Source organism: Monodelphis domestica, chromosome 2 (genome assembly GCF_027887165.1).
Source record: "Monodelphis domestica isolate mMonDom1 chromosome 2, mMonDom1.pri, whole genome shotgun sequence".
Taxonomy (NCBI): domain Eukaryota; kingdom Metazoa; phylum Chordata; class Mammalia; order Didelphimorphia; family Didelphidae; genus Monodelphis; species Monodelphis domestica.
The window spans coordinates 459202805-459215234 of NC_077228.1; the positions used below are offsets into that span (position 1 = coordinate 459202805).

Genomic DNA, 12430 nt, shown 5'->3' on the forward strand with positions numbered 1-12430 from the left:
CTCATATCTATTTTTCTGAGTAAAAGACTGAAACCTAATAAGCTTAATTTGGCAGGCAAGAACAAAATTAAATTCATGATCTTGGACAATTTTTAATACTATGGGAAAGTAAATCTAGACTAAAATATCAATATGCCCTTCTGAATTATAAAAACATCTGCCTGTTAAACAATCGATTTAGATAAGAGTTCAACTACAGAGTCCTAAAATTTTCTCTATGCCAAATCCAAAGAAAGTGTATGTACTATTCTCTTCTAGCTTGCTTAGATTTACCAGCTATTTGTTGTATCATATCCAAACTGGAGAGAGATTACCCTGTGCTTGAGTGAGGAAGCAAAATACCCCAAACTAACAATTACCACTTCATATAAACACCAAAACATGTTAAAAATAAGGAAACCTGACAATATCTGAAGCAAAATTGTATTGTTCCTAATGCTATACACACATAAACATCACTAGTTACCCATATTTGATTTTTACTCCAAGGAAGCTGGTAAGACAACATAAATAGCAGGGACATACCTTCTGAGATGATAGCTTCTTTCAAAGAGAGCAACACCTCTGCAAACTTCCTAACATCATTCAGCATCTCAATGACATAATCAGGATCAATAATGGAGTTGTAACCATCTGGGTTGGAATTTATGCTGGTAGAAGAGTTGCTTTTGGTGCAGTGGCCCATTCTCCAGTTTCCAGAATTAGGAAGAGCAAAAAGATTGCATAGAGAGAATCGGGCAAATGGTATACCACGCTTGTTATTTCCACCGTTCTGCCGCAACATCCCAACTATTATAGTGCTTCTGAAATCCTTTCAGTTAATATCCATCTGGTAACAGAAAATTAAAATCCTTAAAGAAAAAAGAAGACAATTATTAAGGATAAGTACATGGGAACATAATATATCCTATTAAGTTCCCACTACTAAATTAATTTCTGAGAATGAATAAACATTTTGGGAGAAGGCATGGTTGCTCTTCAGGGCATCACCTCAAGTCTTAATGATATCCTTTTAAGTAATCCTATTTGTTCCATAATATCTAGGTTTTTAGTGATGAATTTGTTTCAGCTGTTAGCATATATAATTTGTTGAAGTAAGAAATCTTTTAAGTTCATCCTTAGTAGAATGTGTCTCTTTTGTCTTTTTTTTCCAACTTTTTTTATTATGCACTTAGTAACCACCAAGAAATGCATAAAAAAGGTATGTGCAAAAGCTCAAAATAAAAATCCATATTGTTTACAATTTGTTTAAAAATATGTAAGTTATATAATGGGTGATAATATAAAAATCCTCTGCTTTTGAGTTCTCTTTGGATTTGTATTTCTTTGATACTTTTTTCTCCTGATTTTTGGTAGTATTTTTTTAAAAATTAATCATAGTAAGTATTTTCTTTTCTTCTCTTTATATAGTTGTCTTATTTTCTTTATATTTTCAATATTTGTCATTTCTAATCATATACCACAATCCATAACATTCAAATATCACAATCTATTCAGTCATTTCCCCCAATCATTGCATTTGTCTTATTTCCAGTTATTCTGTCATTACAAACAAAGTTTCCATGAATATTTTCATACATGATCTAGCTTTTTAGACTCTCAATAATGCCCTTGGGGTAAAATCCTTATAATGGGATCCCCTAGGTCAAAGAGCATGAATAACTTTATCACTCTTAAATGTTTATATTTCCATCTTGATTTTTCTAAAAAAAACGATTCATAGCTGCTCTAGCAATGTAATATTAGGCCTATTTCTCCATGTTCCTACCAGCATTTAATTTGTTCAACTTAAGCTATCTGGTTCTCAGTTATCATACATTACCAGAGACATATTTAATTAGGCTGGTTTCCTAGACAACAGACACAATCTGTTGCCAGGACCATACTCCATTCCAAAACCTGGTCATACCCAGTGGAACTTTTGTTTTGATGCCACAGGCCCTCAGGAATGCAGGATTACCTCCAAAGTATTAAGAGTCTTAAAGTAAATGTTTTCCAGAATATGTAGGGTTTCTAAACCATTATAGTCCCACCCACTTAGATCTACTACTAGACTTATGCAAGTATGCAAAGACTCTAGAGATATCTATCATATTTAACTTATCTAAAGTTTTATTCATTTCCTTAACTTCTTTCTTACTGATTTTTGGGTTAGATTTATCTAACTTTGTGAGGGGAAAATTAAAGTCTCCTGCAATTACTATTTTATTATCTATTTCCATCTATATCCCATTTAGTTTTTCCTTTAAAAACCTGGATGCTGTTAACTTGGTACACGGAAGTCCAATATATTTTATTTTATTTTTGAAGACCTTTAGACTTCAAGAGTCAATATTTAGTACTGGTTCTAAGGCAAAAGAATAATAGGGCTACACAATAGGATTTAAGTAATTTGCCCAGAGTCACATAGCTAGGAAGTACCTGATACCAGATTTGAACCCAGGACCACCCCTCTTTAGCCCTGACTCTCAATCTACTGAGGCAACTAGCTGCCCTCCTACAAGTCTAATATTGGTAATACTTAATTATCCATAGTACCCCTCCCTTTACATAATATGGTTACCCTGTTCATCCCTTACAATTATATCCATTTTAACTCCAACTCTGTCAGAGATTGTGTCTACTATCCTCACCTTCTCTGGATCAGCTGAGGTATAATATATTCTGCTATAATCCCTCACCTTTGTTCTATGTGTCTCATTTTCAGTATGTTTCTTGTAAACAATTCATTATCAAGTCCTGGTTTTTTATCCTTTATATTATCCATTTTCTTCCCATGGGTGAATTCAATCTATTTATAATGAATTTCATTGTTACTTCCTGGGCATTTCCATCTACTCTGTTCCTCACTGTTTGTCCCTTCTTCCTTTCTTTCCATTATATCTTTCTTCAGGAGTCCAATTTCCTTTGACCAAGACTTCTCCAATTCATATCCCTTCCCCCAAATCCTCCCTTATTCTCTTCCCCTAGCCCTCTCATTCCAAATTGGCTCCCTTTTGCAAAGGGCCCTCCCTTTTTCCTTCCCCTTTCCCTATCCACCTTTCCAAAAACACTTCCTTATCCCCATAACCATGCTTTGCTAATTCTTCATGAGTTGGATTCTAAAAATTCCTCCTTTATCTTGTCCTAAGAGACCCTCCCTTATTCCTTAACCTTAACGTCCTATTTCTTGATATGTACTCCCTTCTAGGTATCTCTCCCTTTGTTTATCTCTTTGCCCTTCTTTTTTCTTAACCCCACCCTTCATTCTCTTGGTCCTTCAGCCCCTAAGTGGACTCATGGTTCCTCCCTTATTCCATCACCCTACTTTCCTCTTTCTTTGTATGTCAAGATTTTTTCCCTTTTAACTGTGTATATTGTTCTTTATCCCAAGTCTTATAAAAATAGGGTTTCTAGTACTACTAACCTTCCTACCCTTCTGGGCAGTTCCTGTACTCATTCCTCCACTATATGAGATAGCCATTCCACCCTACCTCCTCTTGGTCTATTCTTTACCATTTCAGCTCATTCTATTATATTCACCTTAACCTCAAGTCTTCCACCCAGATAAGCTCCTTCAAAATACTCAGGCAATGATTCTATTCCCAGGGACCATTGATGGCATTTTCTCATACAGGAATCAAATACATTGACCTTTTAAGTTGCTTATGATTTGTCTTTAATTACCTTTGTATGTTTCTTATAGTTCAAATTTTCTACTGAATTCTGTGTTTTCCCCCAGGAATACTTGAAACTCCTTTAGTTTATTAAATATCCATTTTTTACATTTTATAATTATGCTCATCATTGCTGGATGATATTCTTGCTTGTAAGTCCAGTTCTTTTGTTCTATGAAATGCTATGTTCCATATCTTGTGTTCTTTTAATGTTGCAGCTGCTAAGTCATGTGTTATTCTGACTATAGTTCCACAGTATTTAAATTGGTTTTTTCCGTTGTTGCTTGTGGTGTTTTTCTCCTTACTTGGGAGCTGAAGAACTTAGCAATGATGTTCCTGTGCATTTTCATCTTTGGGTCTCTTTAGGGTGGTGATCAGAGGATTCTTTCAATTTTGAGTTTACCCTCTGATTTTAGAATTCCTGGACACTTTTCTTTAATAATTTCTTGCAGTAGGTATCAAAGGTTTTTTTTTTTTTTGTAACTTTCCTGAAGTCCAATTATTCCTATATTGTCTCTTCTTGATCTATTTTCTAGGTCAGTTGTTTTCATGATAAGATGCTTCATATTCCCCTCCATTATTTCATTCTTTTGATTTTGCTTAGTTATTTCTTGTTGTCTTAGGAAATCATTAGCTTCTCCTTGTCCAATACTAGTTCTTACTACATTATTTTCTTCTGTGAGGTTCTGAATCTCTTTTTCCATTTCGGTGATCTTTCTTTTAAATTTTCTTGATTTTCTTGCATTGGTCTTATTTTTTTTCCTAATTTTTCCTCAACCTCTCTCATTTGTTTTGGGGTTTTTTTTATGAGGTCTTTATACAAAACCTTTTTTTAAGCTCATGGTCATTTATAATATTACTTTCTTGTTTTTGAAGTAGGTATTCTTATTTCACTATCCTTTAAGTTTGAACCAAGATCTTCTCTGTCCCCATAATAGCTATCAATAGTCAGGTCTCCTTTGCTTGCTCTTTTTTGTTTTTCTTTTTAAAGCAGTCAGATCAATAGGAGTAAATAATTATTGGCTTTTTGCTAGAGTAACTGGGTTCCCAGTGTGTTGGAATATGTTACCTCAAGTTTCAGAATTTTTTGTGTGTTTCTTTTTTCCTATGTCCTACTTAGTTAATTCCTCCTTTTATATTTGGATTGGATATACTCAAAGTCCCCCACTCAAAACCCAGTCCATGATTGACTCCAGGTGTTCCAACTAGAGTCCAAGGGCAATTCTGCCATTATAACTACAAGCACACAGTCCACCTCCCCCTGTAACAGTAACTCCACTCCCTTGGGAGAAATTACAGCTCATGAGCCCTAGTCCCTCAGCAACCACACTTACCAGTGGGCTCTCCTTTTTCACTCTTCCTCTCATACTGCCACAGCTTCACAAAGCCAGTGTCTCGGGTCACACTCCTCAGACCTTCAAAGTCCCCTGCTTAGTAGTAGTGAGGTTTGAATTCTTGCCCTTACAACCCGGCACCAGTAGTCCTTGTGGTGTCTACTTCTTTAATTGCCAGCTAGGAGCCAGCCAGGCTCTTAGGAGTCAAGGCTACAGTAGACACAGGGTCCTCTTCCTTCTGATTCCAGTGGTATCCTCAAGGATGAAAGCTCCATGGTTCAGCAAACAAAGTGAGGTTGCCAATCCTGCCCTCAGGGGCTACCTTGTTGATTTCACCCAGGTGTAGGGACTGAGACCATAGAAGTAGGAAATTTAAATTTCATGGGAGCATTAATTTGCTCAATTTGATAAAAAACAGTTAAATTCTTTTCTCCATCTAAATCATTGTTAATTCTCACACTTAAACCCTAGGAATCACAATTTCAGATATGCTTGCAAAGGAGACAGAAATGGTCCTATAAGGACAAAGATGAGAAAAAAAAACAGAATTGGACATGTATATAGAAAAGAAATTCACAATAGCAACTAGACTTGTTTAAGAATGCTGAGGAACTGATATGCAAGGTGTCTGAAAGAAAAGACACGAAACATGAAAAAATTTCAGACATTATTAACATCCAAATAAAGGCAACTGAGAGGACATTAATAATCATGGATGTCTATGCAAACTTTTCTTTCTATACCATATCTTTTGAGTCGACTATCTATGAATCAAGGGCCTTGCAGTAATGGCCAGCAGCCTCACTCTCCTTCTCTAGAACCTTAGATCCTATAGCTGTGGTGCTGGGTTCTACCTTACCTTGCCCAGAACTAGCTAGGTTACTTGCTCACCAATTCCAAATCACAGGTCCTCATACCCTACTCCACTTTTTAGTTCCCTTTTGGGTTGCCCTCCCCTGTTAGAATGGAAACTCCATGAATGTAGAATCGTCAGCCTTGTCTTATTTTAATTTCTAGCATTTAGTCCATCTACAATGAAATAAATGCTTTTTCATTCATGCCTTTATCAAAATCATCCAAGAGTTCTAGAAAGATAATAACCTTGTTCAATGAGGTCCAGATAATAAATACTGGACAAGGCATACAAGAAAAAGAAGTATGGGCACTAATATTTAGTATTTCCCACTAGGATGAAGATACACAGAGTCCAAGCTGAAGAGGGAATTTGACATCCTGTCTCTCACCTTATGAAGGCTGATCAGTGGCCAATAATTCCTGTCACATCTCTGTTGCCTAGCTTCCCCTTGTCACCACTCATGCAACCACCACTCCTCTTATAAGTTCTCATCACCTCTCACCTGGGCTACTGCAACAAACTCCTATTTGGCCTTCCCTCCTGAATGTTCTCCTCACTCTAACAGATCTTCCAGACGGACACCAAAATGAGTTTCCTCAAGCCTAGATCTAATCAAGTCATTCCTCTACTCAAAGTTCAAGTTGGTCTTCTTACTGCTGCTCAAATAGCATTCCATGTCTGGTGCCTTTCTCCCTCCCTCCATCTCTAGAAAACCCTGGTTTCTTTCAAAGCTCCTCTTTAGTGCCACCTTCTACATGAAGTCTCCTTCCTTGTATTCATTTTGTGCAGATCCTGCCTAGAATCAAGTATGAATATGGTGTCTCCAGCAGGGGAATATAAGCTCCTCCAAGCCAAAGACCATTTCACTGTGGTCTGTATCCCCTGGCTTAGGAGAGTGCCTTAGAAGTGACTGCCCAGGGTTGCACGTTGGTAAGGTCAGATATGCTATTCAAATCCAGTTCTCTCCTGGCACCTGGCTTTCATATCAACTTAAAAGAGCCAGAAACATGGGACATTCTGTACTTTCCTATGTGAATCTTCTCCAGTTCAGTTTCTTAACTGAAAATCTAGCTTCCTCATGAACTAACAATCTTCAAAGTTATTTCCACATTAAAATACTTTTAATACCGTAAATAAGCAAAATGTGCATCTACCCACAATTCTTCATTTCAGAAGTACTTATAGATGATGAAGATACACAAAGGAAATGACAAGCATCGCTTCTGGAAACCTACCAAAGGGCTCCCAGCTGAAGTCTGAACTCTGCAAACAGACAACTGAGCAAATCATTTAAGTGATTCTCCCCAAATTCTCATGGGGCCCTTTTCACCCCACAATACCCAAAATATGACTACCTTCTGGGTAAGGTTTTAACTTCTAGGTCAAACATACCTTCTGTATACAGCCCTTATTGCTTTATTGACATGTTGTCTTCTCTTTACAATGTCTGCCCTTAGAGGGCAGGGGCCATTTTTGCCTTTCCCAGTATTCTCCCCAGAGTTTAGCAAAGTACCTAGCACAGAGTGGAAGTGCTTATTCCTAAATGTTTGTTGATTGACTGGATGCAGAGATCAAAAATGTACTAGGAATGCAAAAATGCCTTGTTACAGAACTGGGATGGGTCAGTATCTGAACTACAGGAGACTTTTGAGCCCAGCCAACTCACTCTCACAGATGAGAAAGGAAGGCCCAGGGCTACAACTGACTTCAAAGGTCAACCAGCAAAGGCAAGATTTGAACCCAGGGCCCCTCTCCACATCCAGGCTCCTAACACTACCTCTAGTAGGAGAATCCTCACTTCACAAGGGGCAATGTGCTACTAGGCAAAGTCCCCTGGCTGTAGCCAAAGGTTCCCATACCACTGAGGAGACTAAGAGTGGGGCCATGGCTAAATCACTCAAAAAGAAAAACCCTTGGGCTAGGGTGCCCCCACCCCACCCCCCATCCTGTGATTGGCTTTCCTTCAGCTTTCAGGATGACTTGGGTCACAAGTCTCTCTCCAAGAATTAAGAACTTGAGGATTCAAGTATTTCCTATATAAGAAAAGAACTTCCAAAGGAAGGTGGAAAACTGACGACTTAAATTTTTATGGTGACATCTGGCCACTTCCAGCTCCCCATTTCTTCTTCAGGAAAAAAAAAATTCCTGTTATTTCAGAAATCTGCTCTTTCAGCACATTTTTGCCAGGAGGTAGGTTCATAGGACTGAGATTTGCTAGAGGGTCTTCAAGTTCGTTTGCCCCAGCTGTCTTTGCCCCCAACCCAGCTCAAGATTAAAGAAGCCACCCCCAGGGCACAGCCGAGGAAATCTGGCAGTCCCAGGTGGAGGGGAGCGCCAAAGGGACTCAACGGGCTCTAGGGGGACAGCTGTCAAAGCCGACTTGGTTTTCGTCCGGTCCCCACCACCCTCTTCTCCCCGACGGGCGCTAAGCACTGCGCACGTTGGTCGGGAGAGGAAGCTCCAGGCCTCCACTGCCCCCGCCTCCAGATACCTCGGGATCACCCCAGGCGGCCGGAGCAGCGACCAGGGCTCCAGCCCCACTCTGCGCCGCCGCGGGAGGGAAACGCAGGCGGGGGGAGGTGGAGAGAAGGGGACGCTTCAGAAACAAACTTGGGGGGGGGGGGTGACAGGAAGAATTTCCGCGAATGGAGGAAGGGGGAGGGAAGAAAATGTCGAAAGGGGAAAATGGAAGGAAGGGGAAAAGGAAGGAAAGGAAAAGAGGGGAGGAGGAAGAAAGAAGGTGAGAGGGAGGACAGGAAGTAGACGGAAAGCGAGGAGGGGGAGGAAGGGAGGAAGGGAGAAAGAGAGAAAGAGAGAAAGAAAGAGAGAGAGAAAGAAAGAGAGAGAGAGAGAAAGAGAGAGAGAGAAAGAGAGAGAGAGAAAGAGAGAGAGAGAAAGAAAGAAAGAAAGAAAGAAAGAAAGAAAGAAAGAAAGAAAGAAAGAAAGAAAGAAAGAAAGAAAGAAAGAAAGAAAGAAAGAAAGAAAGAAAGAAAGAAAGAAGAAAGAAAGAAAGAAAGAAAGAAGCTGCTGCCATCTCCAGCCCAACCTCAGTAGGTAACAGTAACCCCCGCGGGCAAGAGCAGGGGCAGGGGTCCCAGTTACTTCCACACCCAGAAAAGAGCCGGCAAAGGGCGACAGGGGCGATGGAGGCTCCCCGGTAGCCAGCAGGCTGGGAGGAAAGAGCTCGCACACAGCTCATCTCCCTCTCTCGGACCGCGCCTCTGACCTCGCACAGCCCCGCATCGGGACAGGGGCTCGGACCTCACGCTCCGGGCCACAGAAGCCAAGAGAAGCAACCGTCACGACAAAAGCCGAGCCCAGGATCCCGAGGACCACCAGGCTGGGACGGTCGCCAGGGCCCGAAAGACTGAAACTGGCAGGAATTTTCGGAGGGCGGACATGCCCAGCGGCTGACAGGGTCAATCCGGCACCTGCCACTCCGTCCCGTCTGGTCCCGTCTGCTACCAAGGAGCCTCGCACCGGCTGAGCCGAAGTGTGAGCCTCTGGGACCAGCTCCCCCAGGACTTCGTGGAGCCTTGCACAGCTCGTAGCAGGGACCGCGACCCTGATACCGAGCCAGGGACCCCGAAACCGAGCCAGCTGGACTCGTGTCCTGCGCACCATCTCCTCCCCCACAGCCAAACCAAGGCTCGGAGACTCCGCAACACTCACCGGAGGGGCATCGTCGAGCCGCGGGCGGTACCCAGGGCGAACATGGAGGTCCTCCAGAGTCTTGGCCGAGCCCCGTAGCCGACCGTACACCGAGAGGAGTCCACGCTCTCTGCCCGGACTCGAGCTAGCGGTCGCTGCCGCCGCAGCCGCCACCAGATATTCGGCCACCACCCCGAAGCTACAATTTACTGAGGAGGCCGACCCCGCTCCCTACCCCCAGCCCTACAGCCGCCTCCGCCCCGCCCCCATCGAACCTCCCGCCGGCCCGTGGTCCGCCCCCCGGGGCCCAGCCAATTGGTCGTGACCTGAAAGGGCGGGGCTGAGGTTCCGTACTGAAACAGGTGGAGGAAGGCGTGGGGGAGAAGGTTGGCTCCGCCCTCCAGCGTCTCTGAGCATTCTTTTGGCTTCCTGGGAGCTCTCGCCATACTTCTGGACTGAGTAGCCTTAGCGGATCCGAATGTAGCTGACTGTGAAGGGTTGTGGGTGGTCGGACGCCCGATCGGGGAGCGTCCTAGCAAAGCAGCCTGGAGGGAGGTTTGTGGCAGACGTGGCCCGACGGCAATCTGGCCTCCTTAATTGGCCTCTACTGCTGTCTTGTGGTCTTGCACTTTGTTTTAAAAATCAGGTTCCTAGCCATTGTGAATTTGTCAGGAAGTTGGCAAGAGCCAGCCAGGGCATTGGAAGACTCCATTTCCCCTCACTGGGCTTTTGCGCAGGCAGTTCCCCATGCCTTGAATGCACTCCCACCTTCCATGCCTCTTTGAGTCCCTCTTCAGTTAAAAAGCCAGGGCAAGCTTATCTTCTGCAGGAAGCTTTTATTAATGTGATCTCCTCCCATTTCTCCCACCCCAAGTGACTCCTCAAACTCCCTTGGATTTCATCACTTTCTGGGTAGAAATGGCTATCAATCAGGGGTTAACTTCAAGTTCATGATTTTTAAAAATATTTTGATAACTTTTCAATATAATTAACTTCCTTTAGCAAGGTCCTGTATTCGAAACCATTTTAAAACACTCATGAGATTGCCAAGATGGTCCTTGACACAAAAAAGGTTAAAAACCCCTGGGTTTTTTTTGCCCACAATGACAGAGAAAGAATACTAATTTTGCATTTGTGCCATTTCCTGATTGGATATACTTCCTTTCCCCATGAGAATGTAACCTCCTTAGTAGAGGTTGCTTCATCCTTTGTACTTGTATCCTCATCACCTAGCACTGAGTAGGCCTTTGATAAGAGTTGGTTGATTATTGATCTAATAAATATTTATGAACTAGTTCCTCTAGACTATGCAAAATCATCACAACAGAAATAGGGAGCCAGGAGAGACTTCTCCATCTCTACCTTTCAGAAATAAGAAGGGGGCAGCTGGGTAGCTCAGTGGATTGAGTCAGGCCTAGAGACAGGAGGTCCTAGGTTCAAATCTGGCCTCAGCCACTTCCTAGCTGTGTGACCCTGGGCAAGTCACTTAACCCTCATTGCCTCGCCCTTACTGCTCTTCTGCCTTAGAGCCAATACACAGTATTGATTCCAAGATGGAAGGTAAGGGTTTAAAAAAAAAAGGAAATAGAAGCTCAAGGCGGTCAGATGACTAGGGCAGGGTCACACACATCACAGGATCATGGATTGTTGAAGCCATTTCACAGAGAAGAAACTGAGGCTGAGGGAAACTGGAGAGAGGAACCATACCACAGAGTGTTTGTGTGCCTTTTCCCCCTTACACTGTGACTCTCAAGGGGGAAGGGACCAGCTTTTTCCTTTCTGTCCCCAACCCTTAGCCCAGTACCTGGCACACAGTCAGCTCTTAGACATTTCTTGCTGAGTGACTGGGGAAGAGTCCTGGAGATGTAAAAGATCCTGGGGTGGGCTGCTTGGACTAAGGCACCACAGGGACCCAGCCCTGGGGCACCAAGGCAAGCCCCTGCCGACATCTCAGCTAAGGGGAGGTGCCAAACTCTGCAGGGTGTCCCTGGGCACTGAGAGGTGTCAGCGCTGGGGATTTTTCTTCCTGACTGTGCTGGAGGACCCTGTCCTGCCTTGATCTGGGCACAGCTTGGTCTGACTTGTCCCAGAAAGAAACCTCTTTCTGGAGAAGTCATCCCACAAACAGAATGAAAAAATGGAGATATGAGGACCAAGGCAAATCCCCAACCACATCCCTCTCTGTCACTGTAGCCAGACTGACCTCATCCCTGGAGCTTTTAGAGAAAACTGATGAAAAGAATGATGGGCACAGAACAGACTCCAGTTTCCAGGTGAGACAGAACTGACCAAGCAGGTTATTAATTTTGATTCCAAAATGGATACAATAGAGAAACACGGAAACCAACCCAAATCAAATGCTGGAACTGAATATTAAAGACACCAGGAATTCTGTGTTGTCCTGACCTAAGAATCTGAGAGGAAATGCAACAGAAACAAATTTCCCAAATCCCAACAAAACAAGATTCCAAATTAAGGGATGGGATGTTATATTCTATTAGGAGGTATTTTGAAATATTGAATAGATCATTGAGCCCAGTGGAGTTAGGAAGTCCTGCATTCAAATCTTACCTCTGGTGAAGATGACCAACATGGCCAATGGTTATTTTGTTTGGTTCCAAGAAAGGGATGTTTTGTTTAAAATTGAGGAGTCAGTGGAAAGGAGATGTGAGGATAAATGATGGAAATGCAAAAAAAAGACAATATCAAAGAAGCATTTGTTAAAGGTGCACAAAACACCATGTGACCCTAGGCAACTCACATAATCATATAACCCCCATTGCCTAACCCTTACTGCTCTTCTGCTTTGGAACCAATACCCAGTTACAATTTTTATGGTTTGGACTCCGAATATATTAAAATTGGTAGTCACCAGGGATTTAATTTCTAAATCCCAAAATGAATTACTAAAGTAAAATGGAAGTTATGGTAGT

General features: G+C 42.5%; 1 protein-coding gene across 4 annotated transcripts in view; it reads right to left on the bottom strand.

Annotated features, from left to right (window-relative positions):
* Positions 1 to 9737, bottom strand: part of LOC100032884 (rho GTPase-activating protein 29-like) — a 66806-nt gene extending 57069 nt beyond the window's left edge. For 2 of the 4 annotated variants that reach the window (XM_007484999.3, XM_007484998.3), the window contains exons 1-2: positions 9519 to 9737; positions 526 to 851 (exon numbers count right to left, since the gene is read on the bottom strand). In XM_007484999.3, coding sequence (XP_007485061.2) covers positions 526 to 784 — 259 coding nt within the window. In that variant the 5' untranslated portion in view covers positions 785 to 851; positions 9519 to 9737. Of the gene's footprint in view, positions 1 to 525; positions 852 to 4990; positions 5506 to 9518 lie in introns of those variants that run through there. The other 2 variants (XM_016429040.2, XM_056819109.1) reach the window with 2 other exon arrangements.
* Between the last annotated feature and the right edge of the window lie 2693 nt (positions 9738 to 12430).